Consider the following 18,891-nt stretch of genomic DNA (forward strand, 5'->3'; position numbering starts at 1 on the left):
CAGACAGACAGACAGACAGACAGACAGACAGACAGACAGACAGACAGACAGACAGACAGACAGAAATCAAGAAAAGACATATGAAACAGAGAAAAGGAGCTGGCAGGAAGAATGTATACAAAATACAAATGATATTCCATGTGTTATTACACATTCAATTAACAGAGGCGCAGAAAGCCCGACCATATCACCATTAAATTAAGTTAGAAGACCAAAAACACAAAGACATGACACTGCACGACCTCATTCATGAAGAGGATAACGTACTAAAGAATAAAGTAAATAATGTATTAACGAATATAATTCCAAAAGACATTTCAGGCAAACTAAGGACCAGTTACTTTGGTTAGTTTTTAATACCTGTGATGCAAGTTTTATACAAATTTTATTGTGAATTTCATCACTGTTTAGGATGTATATATCGTATGTGTATGTGTATATGTATAAGTAAATGTGTATGTAAACAATTCCGCAGGGAACATCTGACTGTTTGTTAAGCGGTAAAGCTGTCACGTTCTGCTGCTTTAAAGTTTTGCATTATTTAAAATCAGTCAAAATAAATAAATATTATAACTATGTTTGAATGTCTTTTCAAGATTGGAGGCCAGACGCTTGGGGCTAACTTCATCCAATTTTTCAAAATTTGAACATTATATAATATTCAATTCGTGATGTGTACACAACATCCTTTCAGTTACAGAGATTTCACGATTATTGAATTATAGGACCGACTGTTTACACCATGCATAAAAAACATGCAATTTTGCAAAATTACTCTTCTAAAATAAAACTGGAACATTGGAAAACTTGTGATGTACAGAATAAACTCAACTGTAATTTTAAAAGTTGTGATAAATGAGTGGCATGAAACATGTAGCGAGCGGCCAAACATTTTACAAACTCATGATGTGCAACAATAAACCAAACGTGAAATAAGGGACTATTAACCTTTCAAACTACGAGCGTGAAACATCTGAACGAACGAACGTAGGCACATTTATACACGAATGTGTGTGTGTGTGTGTGTGTGTGTGTGTGTGTGTGTGTGTGTGTGTGTGTGTGTGTGTGTGTGTGTGTGTGTGTGTGTGTGTGTGTGTGTGTGTGTGTGTGTGTGTGTGTGTGTGTGTGTGTGTGTGTGTGTGTGAGAGAGAGAGAGAGTTTGAGTGTGTGTGTGTGTGTGTGTATATACTATTTGTGTCTGCAAAATCGAGCTATTATCTCTGATTGATTGACAGTTCAGAGGCAGGCCGAAAGATCAGGGCTCAACCCCCGCAAGCACAACTAGGTGAATACAACTAGGTGAATACATACATAAAGCAGCCCGTAGCAGCTATCTAACTCCCAGGTACCCATTTACTGCTAAGTGAACAGGACCGCCAGAGAGAGACGATTGTCTGTGTAGAGCAGCAGACATGGTTGTCTGCCTATACCAGAGGCAGACAGTTTTCGCCCTGACATTATTGTTGCAGTCGAAGGCACAGCGCTCTTCAACATGTGCTCGTCCACACAGTCAATATGTGCTCGTGAAAAATTCTTTGGCTTCGTGTCCTCAAGAGTATAAGGAATATCTACACATGTACTGTACCTGTTTTCTGGTTTCCAGCTTCCACCTTCACTCACCTGGAAAACAGAGAGAGAAAGGATAAGGAATCTCAGGTCTGTGAATAATGTGCTGAAGACTGCTTATATGATCCACACAACACGAGCCATGAGCCGCTCCAGGTGGCAGCTCCTTCCCGCCTCCGATGTTTGCCACATAACTACTCCCTTTAGAAACTTGTTTTACTTCGTATGTCAGACCAATACCGGGGTATGCGGCTCCAGCCTGGAGTCCACATCTAGTCAAACACACAATGAAGTTAGAAATTTCAGAGGTATGCCATCAAGCTAGTTCTTGAGCTGGGGGGGGGGGGGTATGAGCTACGAGGAAAGATTGCTGGAAGTAAACCTCACGACATTGGAAGACAGAAGAGTTGGGGAAGATATGATCACTACCTATAAAATTCTCAGGGGAATTGACAGTTGATAAGAGTAAACCATTTAGCACGGTTTGTACGCGAACACGGGGACATAGGTGGAAATTCAGTACCCAAATGAACCATAAGAATGTAAGACATTTTTCATTGTCAGCAGTTAACAGATGGAATGCACTAGGCTGTGATGTGGTGGAGACTGACTTCATGCACAGTTTCAAATGTAGATATGATAAAGCCCAGTAGGCTCAGGAATCTGTACACCAGTTGATTGACGGGGGGACCAAAGAGCCGAAGTTCAACCCCCGCAAGCACAACTAGGTGAATACAGTTCCCTCACGCCTCCTGTGCTTGCCACAGTTCTCTTACTATATTTGTTTACAAACCTGTATTGCGTATTACTAATTGGTCGTTAGCATAACTGAAAATTAACACAGCAAAATTAATTTATGTCACCCGACACCCGGAAATATGTGTTTGAAGAATGAGCTCGCATATGAGAGGGCGAGACACACACACACACACACACACACACACTCACTCACTCACTCACTCACTCTGACAAGCACAGAGACTTGAGCGTGCGCCAGATTTTCCCCAAGCATGAAAAAATATTTGAGTATTGTATTATTAGTTATGACAGTGAGTGAGTTGAGGCTGAGGGGGAGGGGGAGGAAGCCAAGACTGAGGGGGTGGAAGCCAAGACTGAGGGGGTGGAAGCCAAGACTGAGGGGGTGGAAGCCAAGACTGAGGGGGGTGGAAGCCGAGACTGAGGGGGGTGGAAGCCAAGACTGAGGGGGTGGAAGCCAAGACTGAGGGGGTGGAAGCCAGGACTGAGGGGGTGGAAGCCAAGACTGAGGGGGTGGAAGCCAAGACTGAGGGGGTGGAAGCCAAGACTGAGGGGGTGGAAGCCAAGACTGAAGGGGTGGAAGCCAAGACTGAGGGGGTGGAAGCCAAGACTGAGGGGGTGGAAGCCAAGACTGAGGGGGTGGAAGCCAAGACTGAGGGGGTGGAAGCCAAGACTGAGGGGGTGGAAGCCAAGACAGAGGGGGAGGAAGCCAAAACTGAGGGGGTGGAAGTCACGACTGAGGGGGGGTGGAAGCCAAGACTGAGGGGGTGGAAGCCAAGACTGAGAGGGGGAGGAAGCCAAAACTGAGGGGGTGGAAGCCAAGACTGAGGGGGTGGAAGCCAAGAAGTCATTGGGGAGGGCCGCTGTAAGATTGTATCATCAGGGTAATGGAGGAGCCCTGCCGGGCCTCGTGTGGGGGTACACGGCACAGGACCTTCTGTGACTTCTTCCTCTACTCTTTACCTCCTTCTTTTCCTCCACCTCCTCCTCCTCGACCCATTTGGTAATGGCTTCTCCTTCATGCTTTCATGTCCTGGCGCGGCTTGCTGCTGGCGCACATACTCGGTAATAATGATGGTGAGGGTGATGGTGATGAGGGTGATGGTGGTGATGGTGATGGTGATGCTGGTGACAGCGTTAGTGATGACGATTGCGACCATGCAATGATGATAATACTCCTCCATCGTGTAGCATAATGTAGGGGCCCATAAGATGGGGCCTCGTTTCTTTCACCCTGACGCCCCTGTTACCTAGCAGTAAATAGGTACCTGGGTGTTAGTCAGCTGTCACGGGCTGCTTCCTGGGGGTGGAGGCCTGGTCGAGGACCGGGCCGCGGGGACACTAAAGCCCCGAAATCATCTCAAAATAACCTCAAGAAAATCGTGAGGGGAGAATCAGAGAGAGAGAGACGCCAGCAGCAGCAGTGTTTGAACCGGTTACAAGGAGAGGTTATCTTGAGATGATTTCGGGGCTTTTTAGTGTCCCCGCGGCCCGGTCCTCGACCAGGGCCTCCACTCCCAGGAAGCAGCCCGTAACAGCTGACTAACACCAAGGTACCTATTTTACTGCTAGGTAACAGGGGCATAGGGTGAAAGAAACTCTGCCCATTGTTCCTTGCCGGCGCCTGGGATCGAACCCAGGACCACAGGATCCCAAGTCCAGCGTGCTGTCCGCTCGGCCGACCGGCTCCCAAGCTCGAGGCCTCCCTCAAGCATCCATACATGTACTACGAACCACCAACCGGAGCTCGGTCCACCAAACACAGATGAGTACGAGCAAGTTAAGGCAGACGCAGAAACACACAAGCCGAAGCACAACGTTACACTGTAGTTGGAAAATTGTATCAACAAGACGAAGGAGTAGAAAAAAGTAGATATGATTGAAGGGTTGTAGACATGTTGGTCGTGCATTAGACCACCTACGGCTGGAAAAAATGGAGTTCATGAGCTAAAGCTCAACACCTACAATCACAACCGGATGAGCTAACGAACACAAAAGACACAAACAGGTGACCACACAGTGGCAGATATACAAGCCAACACACGAATACAAAAACACAAACATGAATTAAACAAAACAAAAACTTGAATTCAAGCCAGCTTTCTGTCTAGCCGCGAGCCAGCCGAGCCCCAGCGGCGACCCGCTCACCAGATCGTCACTCACACCGGAGATAACACAAGCAACTTATCAAGCCCACGCCATAACTCCAGGCAAACAAGCCCAAGAATTAAGGCAGCGCCGTAAATCAGGTGATAGTGGAGAGTGCAGGTAGGAGGATGTGCAGGTGGGGAGCAGGGGCGGGGGGAGTGTCTGACAGTGAGGTGAAGGGAAGCTGAGGAAGAGGCGTGATAGCAGACAGAATCTGACGGACAGGTTATGGACAGATGAAAAAATGCACCTATACCCTATAGGGATAGGAGCCGGTCTATAGGGAGCCGGTCGGCCGAGCGGACAGCACGCTGGACTTGTGATCCTGTGGTCCTAGGTTCGATCCCAGGCGCCGGCGAGAAACAATGGGCAGAGTTTCTTTCACCCTATGCCCCTGTTACCTAGCAGTAAAATAGATACCTGGGTGTTAGTCAGCTGTCACGGGCTGCTTCCTGGGGGTGGAGGCCTGGTCGAGGACCGGGCCGCGGGGACACTAAAGCCCCGAAATCATCTCAAGATAACCTCAAGATACCCTACAGAAATATTAAAAAAGTTGAAAACATGGGCACATAATGTCCTACTTAAATTCAGTCCCAGTAATGAAATCAATAAAAATAGAGAGAGAGATTGAAGTGCATTATTAAAGATATGCAGCTTAAAGCTTTATGGACATAAATGGTGGACATCATTCCAGGTTTAACGCCTGAAGAACAGAATAAAGCTGGTTGCATACGCAAAGCTGTAAAATATGACAATGATCTCTTGGAATCTAGACCAGGAATGAATGACAATTATACACAACCTACTTAGGCCAGACCATTTCTTGAATACCAGTAATTAGAGTAAATTAACCTATGAAAACAGCATAAAGTAGGTAAAGCTAGGAACACTAGGAGAGAGAACTAGTAGAGACAAACACAACATTCAAGATACTGAAGGGGACTTGACTAGAATGACAGGCACATGCTATTTCTAACAGCTTGTTCAAATAGAGAGGAAATCCAATGGAAACTAATACAAATGAGTCAGAGAGAAGCACGAAAAAAGTCGCTTGTAGTACTACCTAACAGTACACCATTTTTGTGACACTGTGACAACTGGAGAGGACGGGTTGACTAGTCAGCACCCACACAGGACACTTTACTACCACCACTCAACACCCAGGTCGTCCTCTCAAGTTGCCACAGTCACAAAAATGACGTACTAAATTGCCCGAACCTAACCTAACTGAGGACTCAAAATAGAAGAAAAACAACAGCCCGTCAATCTTGCGAGCCGCTATGATTATAGTACATTATATTTTGACGATGAGAATTTTGATGTCAAAAGACAAGTTACAACACCAGCATCATCAGTCATGCCTGTTCCATCATTTATTTACTGATATTTCCTTGTTAAAAGTCTCCTCACAAACCTAGGTTAGCTAAGCAGTTACTTGCTTTTCCTAAAAGTTTTCTGCTTACATTGCTAAACATGAAAACCTTGGTCAATTAAATCTATAAACGACAGCTTATATAATGGTAGTAAATACTCATAAAACATTGTGGAATATGCAGGCGAAGAGTCACAATAACGTGGCTAAATAAAGTATGATGACCAGACCACACACTAGAATGTGAAGGGACGACGACGTTTCGGTCCGTCGTGGACCATTCTCAAGTCGATTGTCGACTTGAGAATGGTCCAGGACGGACCGAAACGTCGTCGTCCCTTCACATTCTATTGTGTGGTCTGGTCATCATTGTGGAATACAATGTGTTACATGAGTACCATTTCCATCATCACAACTGGAGAGCATCAGTTTGTAACCACCTGTGCATGGGTGTGTGAGGCACGGCCCCAACACACTAGACCTGTACGTGGGTGTGTGAGGCACGGCCCCAACACACTAGACCTGTACGTGGGTGTGTGAGGCACGGCCCCAACACACAAGACCTGTACGTGGGTGTGTGAGGCACGGCCCCAACACACTAGACCTGTACGTGGGTGTGTGAGGCACGGCCCCAACACACTAGACCTGTACGTGGGTGTGTGAGGCACGGCCCCAACACACTAGACCTGTACGTGGGTGTGTGAGGCACGGCCCCAACACACTAGACCTGTGCATGGGTGTGTGAGGCACGGCCCCAACACAAGACCTGTACGTGGGTGTGTGAGGCACGGCCCCAACACACTAGACCTGTACGTGGGTGTGTGAGGCACGGCCCCAACACACTAGACCTGTGCATGGGTGTGTGAGGCACGGCCCCAACACACTAGACCTGTACGTGGGTGTGTGAGGCACGGCCCCAACACACTAGACCTGTACGTGGGTGTGTGAGGCACGGCCCCAACACACTAGACCTGTACGTGGGTGTGTGAGGCACGGCCCCAACACACTAGACCTGTGCATGGGTGTGTGAGGCACGGCCCCAACACACTAGACCTGTACGTGGGTGTGTGAGGCACGGCCCCAACACACTAGACCTGTACGTGGGTGTGTGAGGCACGGCCCCAACACACTAGACCTGTACGTGGGTGTGTGAGGCACGGCCCCAACACACTAGACCTGTGCATGGGTGTGTGAGGCACGGCCCCAACACACTAGACCTGTACGTGGGTGTGTGAGGCACGGCCCCAACACACTAGACCTGTACGTGGGTGTGTGAGGCACGGCCCCAACACACTAGACCTGTACGTGGGTGTGTGAGGCACGGCCCCAACACACTAGACCTGTACGTGGGTGTGTGAGGCACGGCCCCAACACACTAGACCTGTACGTGGGTGTGTGAGGCACGGCCCCAACACACTAGACCTGTACGTAGGTGTGTGAGGCACGGCCCCAACACAAGACCTGTACGTGGGTGTGTGAGGCACGGCCCCAACACAAGACCTGTACGTGGGTGTGTGAGGCACGGCCCCAACACAAGACCTGTACGTGGGTGTGTGAGGCACGGCCCCAGCACCAACCCTCACTACGCTATAATTTGCCTCCAATAAATCAAACATTTTCTCGCTAAATTTGCCTGAAAACTCCTCTCAGGTAAAATTGGCAATATATTTTACAACAGTGATCGTTATCTTCGCTAACTGTGTATACCTTCCTGTTGCTACACGGACCATACCTCTACACTGTGTATACCTGCCTCCCGGTACACGGACCATACCTCTACACTGTGTATACCTGCTTCCCGGTACACGGACCATACCTCTACACTGTGTATACCTTCCTGTTGCTACACGGACCATACCTCTACACGGTGTATACCTTCCCTCCGGTACACTTAGTCACATCCATATACTCCCAGGTACCTATTTACTATTATTTGAACAGTAACATCAAGAGTATGGAAACATGCCCAGACATCTCGCCCTGTCCGGGAATCGAACACAGGACCAATCGGTTGTGAGTCGACTGCGCTATCACCAAGTGTCATTGCGGCCCCAGTAAGTCTTATTTTGTTTTTATCCAGTTGACCAGACCACACACTAGAAGGTGAAGGGACGACGACGTTGCGGTCCGTCCTGAACCATTCTCAAGTCGATTGTGATCCTTTTTATCCAGTGTTTGTTTCTGCTGACCAGACCACACGCTAGAAGGTGAAAGGACGAAGACGTTTCGGTCCGTCCTGGACCATTCTCAAGTCAATTGTGATCCTTTTTATCCAGTGTTTCTGCTGTTTATAATATTATGATACGTTTGTATTCTGTGAGCTCCTAACACACAAATGGCGCAGCCTTTTGGGATCTAATAACTCGAGAAGATTTCTATATTTGTCACCGCAATAAAGTACCTAGTAAGACTTCTGTCATGGTGTACTCCTCCGCTAATTAAGTTTCGTTTATATATACTTGACTCAACTTTAGACTGTCGTCTCGTCTCTCAGGTGTCGCTACACATGAGACATTATTTCTCACCTGCCTTCGTGTCTCGTCTCACTCGACGCTATTTATCGCTGTTTAATTATTTCTTAGTTTTTTCTCAGTATTTATCACCCTTCTCTACTCCCTGTTACTATGTTTCTTCCCTGTGGTCGTCTACGAATACTGATTTTATATTATTTCATCTATTTAGTGCTTTTTTCTTTGCTAAATATTTTAAATTTGTATTCCATATTTTTATTATGTTAATTTATTCATCTTTTCACACTTGCTTAATTCATTGAGTAAATCCGAGACTAAGAATTATAAAATCCGGAAGAGCACAGCTGTTGTTGCTGGATGTGGAGGCCGGTAATGTTATCATTACCAACACACAGCTGCGTGTTTACCCAGAGAGAGCGAGCATCGGAACGCTGCAAAACACGATCAAAACATTTGCCCGTTGAGCCCACAACTACCAAATCTCCGAGTTGTGGCATGCCAATTATGGAGCCTGGCGCACCGGAACGCTGGCTCGCGTCCCGCCGACACCATTACGGGACGACATCGTTCAATTTATCGCGCGATTGTTCAACGACAATTTTTTTTAATGTTACCTTTATTTCAGCCGAGTGAAGCCATTACTGTCGAAGCGCTTGCGTTTTGTTGTACGTAGCGGAAATTCCCAATACAGGAACGGTTCCTGGTGGTGATGCATGCAAGAATGACTGACTAGAGATTATTGTTTCGAATTTTCGTAAACCATTTATAGTTCTTTATGTTGTTCCGTGTCTCTTTATTGCGATAACCAAGACGCTGCCCACAGCTTCAGGGTCATACAGAGCAAACATCTGACTGTCTGACACCTGACATGCCCCCCTCCTTCAGTGTAACACATTGTGCCTCTCAAAAGTAACAGTATCCCTCCCAAGTGTAAACACCGCCAACATTAGTATTAGAATCTCCTCTAAATTATTTTGTCGTGGTACCACCGAACTTTCCACACATTAGGTCACACAACCTTCACTTCAGATTATCAGGATGGGGAGCCACTAACCGAAAATGACGATGGAAACCTCGAATACTGTAGGCGGGACTGTGGGATCAGACACGAGAGTACATGATAGGCAGAAACACACTGTGACTGAAGTTACAGCCTCGCTCCTATGCCAGGTAAGTCCACTACGGGCTCACTATAGCTCGTGCTACTTGGAACGTTTCTTTCCCAGTAGCTGAATCTTAAACAACAACACTGTGGCTTAGACTGTGCCAGAGGTGAGGTGGTCTGCTGGCCAGAAGGCGGAGGCTGGTCTACTACCTGGAGTAACTTTGCTGGTGGAAGAAGATAGAGTTGACATAGACACGGCTGAGACCAATTGTACCCACACAGGCAGTGCCAGCTGGCGTTGTGGGACAGCGTATCGGAGCGAAAAACAGTTGTACGGGCGATAAACAACCAGCGCAGGGACGCTGTAACCTGGGGCTAAGAGACGTCTCGGTGATTAGATTAGTTATGATAATTTCTCTTGTCACCGTGAAGGCGTGGCCATTGGCACCAATCATCCCAATCAGATAATTTTGTTGTTGCTAGTTTATTATGCAGCAGGTAAACCATCGTGTGAGGGGTAGCACAAGAGGGTTGCACGATGTCTTAATCAGACCCGCGGTCGTTATTTTACATTACCTTTCATAATTTATCTGCGCACGTAGACAACGATGATCAAGCGATGAGTCACAATAACGTGGCTAAAGTATGTTGACCAGACCACACACTAGAAGGTGAAGGGACGACGACTTTTCGGTCCGTCCTGGACCATTCTCACAATCGACTTGAGAATGGTCCAGGACGGACCGAAACGCCGTCGTCGTCCCTTCACCTTCTAGTGTGTGGTCTGGTCAACGATAATCAACCGAGCAAGACATGTATATTTTATCACAAAGAATGTTAGGTAACATGCTTATTGTTTGTACTGAACGGGGGTGAGAATAGCTTGAGCTACTTTATCCCTTTAAGTGTATTTATACCTCAATAAGCTTATTTCATTTTAAGTCAACCAGACTGAAGAAAACCACTTACGGTATGGAGGCTGTGAGCTGGCCGAGAAGCATTCAGGCTGGACGGGTTGGGGTGTGTGTGTGGTGATTGTATCCTGAGGGGTGAGGTTCCACCACCTCCAATGTGGTGAATGAATGGATGTGTGGAGTGTAAGCACGTGTGTATACAAGGTGAAGGTCTGGCTGATTCTGCCTGGAAACTTCCCCGGATTGACGGGACCAGGAAAGATCTTTTGTGCCCTCTGTAATGCTTTTGCGCTACCGCTCGCAGGATGAGTATGGGGTGCACAATAAACTAAATCAGATAGATAATATATAGATATTATATATTAGATCTAATAGATATATTAGATCTAAATAGATAAAAAAATCAGGAGTGAGCTAATCTTGAGTACACAACTAATGCAGCATCCCACTACTCTAATTGTTATAGAACTATATTTAAAATAAATTTAAAAATGCTGTACAAGTTTATAATAGAAAAAACAATCATTTAATTAGTTTATAATCGAAAATCCAAGGCACTGAAAATCTTTGGTATCTATATAAAATTTGTCAAGTCTAATGGATTTATGTGCGACAAGCATCATGGCCTTCGGAAGTCAAGTTGCCTACATGTAACAGTATCATCATAGACGTCACACTTGGGTGTCCAGGGGGCTCCCATAAGGTATGTACTCACCTAATTATACTCACCTAATTGTGCTTGCGGGGGTTGAGCTCTGGCTCTTTGGTCCCGCCTCTCAACTGTCAATCAACTGATGTACAGATTCCTGAGCCTACTGGGCTCTATCATATCTACATTTGAAACTGTGTATGGAGCCAGCCTCCATCTAAAAGTATGTGCTGGTATGTATAAATGTATAAAAAGTATGTATAAATATATGTATAAATATATATAAAAGTATGACCTATAATAAGTATACTGGTCACTCGTGTGACCAGTTCTTATCCAGCCGACACAACCCAGCTGTGTTGAACCTCTTAAGGTTTCGAAACGTCAAGAAAACGGTCAATTTAAAGTGTCCTCTCCTAATAGATAAAGCCAGAGGACCCAAAACAGAAAACGGGGACAGTACGTCACTTCCGCCAGCCGCTTCCATTTTCTAGTACGACGATTTTTGGCCTTATGTAACGCATACGAGCGAAAAACAACGTTATTTGTAAGAGGACAAGTTGCACAACCATCAGCCATGTACTCCGTCGTTCACAGCACCAGCAGCACGACCCAGGCCGACGACAACACCCGCCCCCTGCTTCACTCTCCTCCCCTACCCCTACCCATCAAAGATTAGGCAGATTAAAGCTATTTATTCAATGAAATACTGTATATAGTTCTGAATATATAATCATATAAAGGGGCTTTATGTTTGCATTTTTGTATGAAACCACATTAAGCCCATATTAAGCTCTCTCGTTCAATAAGCTCCATCGACCATAATATTCTGTCATTAAATTCCACAGCCCTTCAATACCACCGTTCATTAAATGCACGAATGGTTAAATTCCAATATACGTTAAAAATCTACCACCTACTATAATCCCACCGCCCATTATAATCTCACCACCCATTAAAACCCCCACCACCCCACAAGAACCCTTAAATATCCCATACAAGGAATGGTAACAGCCAGCAAGTACTTCGCATTTATCAGTCAACCAATCCACTATTAATTCCTTCATCATTCAGACACCATAATGGCTCTCTCCCCTTGTGTACAGCGCCGCCAGACACGCTTACACCCCCCTTGTGTACAACACCACCAGACACGCTTACACCCCCCTTGTGTACAACACCACCAGACACGCTTACACCCCCCTTGTGTACAACACCACCAAACACGCTTACACCCCCCTTGTGTACAACACCACCAGACACGCTTACACCCCCCTTGTGTACAACACCACCAGACACGCTTACACCCCCCTTGTGTACAACACCACCAGACACGCTTACACCCCCCTTGTGTACAACACCACCAGACACGCTTACACTCCCCTTGTGTACAACACCACCAGACACGCTTACACCCCCCTTGTGTACAACACCACCAGACACGCTTACATATCTTGTGCCATGAAAATAAAACAATGCATGGTCTGGCTAAAATATTTGGTTGTGTGCGTGTCATTCCAGAGATCACGGAAGGTAATGCCTCCCTACTCTTGTGTATTGGATGACAGGAAATATAAATTTGCATTTTGTTCTAAACAGGCAACTGTACTTTTAATTTTTTACACATTCCATTTAATATTTTACTGTGTTTCATTATTTTAATAAAGTAAAACACAAACTTTAGATATCATTAGTTAATATTCACAGCTATTTCACAGGTAATTAGCGTGCTAGACAATTCTACTTTTTTTTCTCCATCATCATATTTTTTTTTACTTTACAAGAAGTGGGTAAAGTTCCACTGTGTCTCCCCAACTCACTGTGTCCTCCATATATTCATCAATATAATAGAAAAACATATAATTACTATATTATATTACGTCAAATTAAGATATAACCTCTAAACGCATATAGAGCAAAGGGAAGACTGAGAGGAACGTTTGGGTCCGTCTTGGACCATCAAGTCCAGACCTCACAGTAGTCCGCCCCAGACCCAAACGTCCTCACTTGTTCATGGTTCTAATGCATTTCTCTAGTGTTTATTTGTTCCAGCCCTGTTACTGTGACTTATACTCTCAAAACAAACAATCTGGCAGACAAAATGTTCTTATACCACCATCATTACACGACTGTGTCTGGGAAAACAAATTCAAGATATTTACTGTACATTGTCTTGGTATTTACTTATAGTACTGAACTTCACATCTGTGGGTTTCCAGTAGTGTAACCTGGCGTTTGCATGTGAGTGAACTTTTCATTATAGAATTATTTGGATCAGCAAAGCAGCTGATTTGTAACAGCATCTATTGCTTCCAGTACAGTGAATCTGCTTTTTCCACAAGGGCAACCTTTACTTGTACAGCAGGAGCAGGAAACCTTTACCTCCAGGTTATCTTGACGTTATCTTGAGATGATTTCGGGGCTTAGCGTCCCCGCGGCCCGGTCCTCGACCTAGCCTCCTTTTTGTTACACACCCCCAGGAAGCAGCCCGTAGCAGCTGTCTAACTCCCAGGTACCTGTTTACTGCTAGGTGAACAGGCGCATCTAGATGAAAAAACCTCTGCCTATTTGTTTCCGCCTCCGCCGGTGACCGAACCCGGAACCTTAGGACTACGAATCCCGAGCGTTGTCCACTCAGCCGTCAGGCCAAGGTTAAATATCATTCCTTGGAACTGCGTTAACCTGAGATGCATTCCGTCACCACTACCCATAGGCGGCCCACCACCGCTTGCTCTACCACCTTAATCATCATTACTTACGCCCTCTAACCATTAAATTAGGCTGAATCACTATTAGCGTGAAGTAATACCTCACGCACACTATTACCTCCGTCATCTAGCAATTACAATATTTGTCTGCCAAACATATTAGTGGAATGATTTCCATCCATCTTCACTCCTCAGAGGAGTCATCTGTGCGCCGATCTGAAAGAATTTTTAAACCAAATTTTTGGGTTTAAAAACAAAATTACACAGTTAAAAAAAAACTATAATAGTATTACAAGGGGGAAGTAGAAACAATACAAAATACACTAACATGAGAAAGACAAAGAATAGGAATAGCAGCAATAGGAAGAACAAGAAATAGAAGAAGAGTGGGTCAGCCAGCCCACCACAACACAGGCGACGCTCACAGTTGAGAGGCGGGCCGAAAGAGCAGAGCTCAACCCCCGCAAACACAACTAGGTGAACACACAAAACGGCCCACCTTTCTCTCTCATTTCACCACCTTTTAAAATCTTATCCGTCGCCCCGCCGTAAAAAGGTGAAACAAAAAAGCCATCTCCATCTTAATCGACATGCAGCTAATCATAATTATATTTCCGGGGTGTAATTATGGGTTATTTAGCGAGCCATCAGGGGGAGAATCTGGCTCGCTAATCAGCTTGGGTACACCTGGCTGTTCTTGATCCCTTGACTCCTGGCTGTCGACGTGGTCCCCCCTCCCCCACAAAACACTCCACCCCCTGTTTCCCCCAACAGCACCCCCCCCCCTCCCCCAGAAACAAGGGGTTGGTGGAAGTCGTGTGCATATAATCGCAACTGTACGTTCCTCCCGCCACAAATCTCCAATATCATTGTAATAGAGGCGAAGATCCACTTTAGTTCCAGTGTCCTTTCGCTGTTATTACGCGGTCCGCAGTGGAACACGTTTTGAAGGAAAGGGATTCTGAGGAAGGAGAGAGAGAGAGAGAGAGAGAGAGAGAGAGAGAGAGAGAGAGAGAGAGAGAGAGAGAGAGAGAGAGAGAGAGAGAGAGAGAGAGAGAGAGAGAGAGAGAGAGAGAGAGAGAGAGAGAGAGAGAGAGAGAGAGAGAGAGAGAGAGAGAGAGAGAGAGAGAGAGAGAGAGAGACGGGAGGGGGGGGAGAAAAAAGAAGTGAATGAGAGAGCGGGTGAGGGAAGGAGGGGGGGGGAAGACAGGATGGAAATTGAAATTGAAATAAGTTTATTGAGGTAAAATACACACAAAGGGATGAGGTGGCTCAAGCTATTCTCACCCCGTTCAGTACATCGTGTTAATACATACATATAAACACATCACAAACAATAAACATATTACCAAACATTCTGAGAGATAAACATCTGCATTTCCTAAACAGGATGGAGAGTAGGGGATGGAGTCAAGAAGGCGTGCCTGACCTTGCCCGATATTAGAAGACAATCCACTTGGAAGATTCGTAGATTTTTTTATATTGAAAACCCGTTGAAAACTCTGACTCTGGGAGTGTAATTTTAAAATTAAGTAGATTATTGAAGCTTGTAGTGGGCCACAAAAACCAGCGTTGAACACACACATTTCTTTGTATTCAATTGTCTTTTTTGCTGCATGTGTGCGTGCGTGCAGGAGTCTGAGCGAGTACACACCTATCAGTGTCTACGATCACCACGATCTGGCTCAATATTTGTTGTTGGTTTAGATTTAACTACTTAGAACAAAAGTTCCAAAGTAGCACGGACTACGGTGAGTCCGTAGTGGACTTACCTGGCACAGGAGCGGGGGCTGTCTCAATATTTGTGTCCACTGTCGTACTTACGCTTCAAACTGATGAGATGGAGTCCACAAGTTATATCTGTACCTGTGTTATGACTAGGCTCAGGCCTCGACATAACTATATCATTTGTATACAAGTGTATACCTAATTATTTGCGTTGATTATTCTAAAATGTAACGTAGGATTTGATATACTAATTTCACATTGAGATTATACTAATATAATTTAGTGTTTTAATGAGAACAATTAGACATTCAAATTCAAACAGAATCTTGTTGAATTTAAATGGAGAAAATTTGTTTACGTTGATTCTTATTGATGTTTCTTTAAAGTTTGAAATGTCTTTACTTTGAATAACAAATACAAATTATATTATAGGCCTACGTAATAAGGTAACAGTAAACTTTGTTTACATTTATAAGTGGGGGTTCCCCTCACCCCCTATGATTAAATAGTCCTTAATCGAAGAGTGATGAAGAATAGGGTAAGGTAATCGGTGCCTGTCATCATCTAATGGTTATCTACCGGGTCTGATCTCTCCTCAAATCAAAGGTAAGCCATCAAACGATGAGACACTCGATGTTAAAACCATTTGAATGTTGATTATTGGTATCAGCTCTCGAATGAATATGACCTGAAGTGTTTGTAGCGTCCGTCCATTACCCTCATGTGCACCACTTCAGTATGGCGGTGAACCTAATGTGTTTAACAATCACTGATACTCTTGGGACATTAATTTGATGCCATTATGTAGTCTCAATATTTAATTTTTCATAAATACATGACATTCTTATGGATTCGCTGTGTGTCACTGACCGTGTATCACTTAAAACATACACACATGGTGCATAGTATCACTACAGCCTTGACACCAAACGAAAATATTAATAGAACATATTATTCGACTGAGTTAAAGATTGAAAAATAACAAAGTGAAGAGGTTGACATGTTGCGGGCCAAGCAGCGTGTCGGCGCAGGTCGGCGTGCTGGGCAGACCTGCCATTTGGGAAATCAAGGGCGTGTTTTCATTTGCCGCGGCGACTCACAAGCCAACACGTTATTACTTCATTATAGAATTTCCGAGGGCCACATGTTCCACTTGACAACGAGGCGTGGCAACGAGGTAATATCTCCAGAACCTATACCATGATCTTCCAATAAACCTAACCAGCCATCTCAAGCAAAAACTTTGGATGACGTCCCTCTCCTCTATACCCCTTCCCTCCCCCACCTTTCCTCACACACACACACACACACACACACACACACACACACACACACACACACACACACACACACACACACACACACACACACACACACACACACACACATTGATTGACGGTTGAGAGGCGAGACCAAAGAGCCAGAGCTCAACCCCCGCAAGCACAATTAGGTGAGTACAATTAGGTGAGTACACACACACTAGTTGGAGGAGAGTCCAGACCTTGAGCAGGGAAGAGTTACTGTGGAGGCTGTGACAAGAGTCTACAACCAACGCAACGTTACTCCCTCTTGGAAAAATAATAAGTCTGTGTTAAGGGTTTCAAACCATGGTGGCTTCGATCCCTGGTGTGTAGTAGTGGGGTCGAGGCTGTGACCGTCTCCAAAAACACACCGTTGATCCCCCTTAAGCATGACTCGAGGACAAGGTTTCTTGTGAGACTATTAACAATGGTGAATACGTTTTTCAAAGGCTATTTACCGTGTGATTGCCTTGAATTATAACAATTATTTTCCTCAAGCCCCGTGGACTGGGCAGGTCTTCCAGTGTGGGATAACCTCACTCGACCTTTCCTCCCCGACACGGAGCGAGTTGCATTCATTTCCACCGAGGAATGAACTCTCTCTCTCATAAGGCGTGAGACGCTCGCATGGTTTATAATTATGTTCAGAACGAGTTGCACCTTATTATATTTCACTATTACTGCTTTTGTTTTAATATGCTCAACTTTAAGAAGAAAATATGTAATTATAATGTATATATAATTATTATTATTACATATATATCTCAAAGTAACTATCAACAGCCAGCTAACACTCAGTTGGAGGTTGATTGTTGAAAGGATAACTAGTTGATTAGCTGGATAGCTGGGTGGCTACAAGGCTGGCTGGACGCAAGGCTAGCTGGCTGGGTGGCTAGAAGGCAAGCTGGATAGAAAGCTAGCTAGCTGGCTGGTGGCTACAAGGCTGGCTGGATACAAGGCTGGCTGGTGGCTACAAGGCTGGCTGGATACAAGGCTAGCTGGCTGGGTGGCTACAAGGGTAGCTGGATAGAAAGCTAGCTAGCTGGCTGGTGGCTACAAGGCTGGCTGGATACAAGGCTAGCTGGCTGGGTGGCTACAAGGGTAGCTGGATAGAAAGCTAGCTAGCTGGCTGGTGGCTACAAGGCTGGCTGGATACAAGGCTAGCTGGCTGGGTGGCTACAAGGATAGCTGGATAGAAAGCTAGCTAGCTGGCGTGGTGGCTAGAAGGCAAGGTGGATAGAAGGCTAGCTAGCTGGCTGGCTGGTTACAAGGGTAGCTGGCTGGCAATATGTTTGGCAAGAAAATCAAATCTGTGGAGTGTGGGAGAGTGAAAGTAATGGTGGCGGGGGCGCGCGAGACTGAGCCATGGCCTGGGGGGAAAATGCTTACTCTTCATTCTAAATGTGATCGAGCGGACCAGCGGCTTCCTCGAATTTTAGAAAACTCGGCACGATGATCTTTTTCCCTTAGTGAACACAACGACGCGAGATTTATTGCACAAAACTGAGGAAATTAAGATTTCACAGGTTGCAACATGAACTATAATGTTGCAAATGAATAATAACTGGATAAATTATATTGCAAATACGAATGTTTGTCAGATTTTTTCGGTATAGTGTATTTATAATTTGAATTTAATATAGTGAGAAGGATGACTGGGGTGTGGGCGGGGGTGTGTGGGGAGACCAATAATCTTTTCAGGGCTTATATAGGACCTCTAAAGGCTTTGATCAGGCTCCGCGCACAGGAGAGAATCTTACACTCTTCAGAGTGGCTGGTCTAACACGGATTTTACACAGGGGGGGAGAAAAAACCTGCGCTCTTTTCCTCCCCCTCTTGCCCTGTGGCTGCTCTGACACATGGTGGAGAAACTTCTGGTTGAATAACACACTACAATATGCATCAGTTGAGCCGACCCATTTCATATTTGGATTTTTGTCCTATGCATATCTGAACTTGGCGTCCCGGTCGCCTTAAAAACGACCCCTAATTCATAAATATTAAGTTGTCCAAGAGGTCTCTCCTCTACTAATATGGTAATACTGGTCAAGTTTATGGAAGTCATATTCCAGTCAGTACGGTCCACAGGCTCAAGTAAATTCTAATTCAATATTCGGTATACAGTTATTTTTTTCTTGGGGACTGTCAGTTAGTACTTCGGAAACTGTTACCT

The 18,891-nt window shown here is 45.3% G+C and overlaps 1 protein-coding gene across 1 annotated transcript in view; it reads left to right on the forward strand.

Moving 5' to 3' along the window:
• Positions 1-9,372: 9,372 nt before the first annotated feature.
• The window catches only part of LOC123761484 (dual specificity protein kinase shkD-like), a 22,905-nt gene continuing 13,386 nt past the window's right edge, over positions 9,373-18,891 (forward strand). The window contains exon 1 of the mRNA XM_045747512.2: positions 9,373-9,483. Within this exon, the coding sequence (XP_045603468.2) occupies positions 9,373-9,483 (111 nt within the window). The remainder of the gene's footprint in view (positions 9,484-18,891) is intronic.

This window comes from Procambarus clarkii, chromosome 7, assembly GCF_040958095.1.
Source record: "Procambarus clarkii isolate CNS0578487 chromosome 7, FALCON_Pclarkii_2.0, whole genome shotgun sequence".
NCBI lineage: Eukaryota > Metazoa > Arthropoda > Malacostraca > Decapoda > Cambaridae > Procambarus > Procambarus clarkii.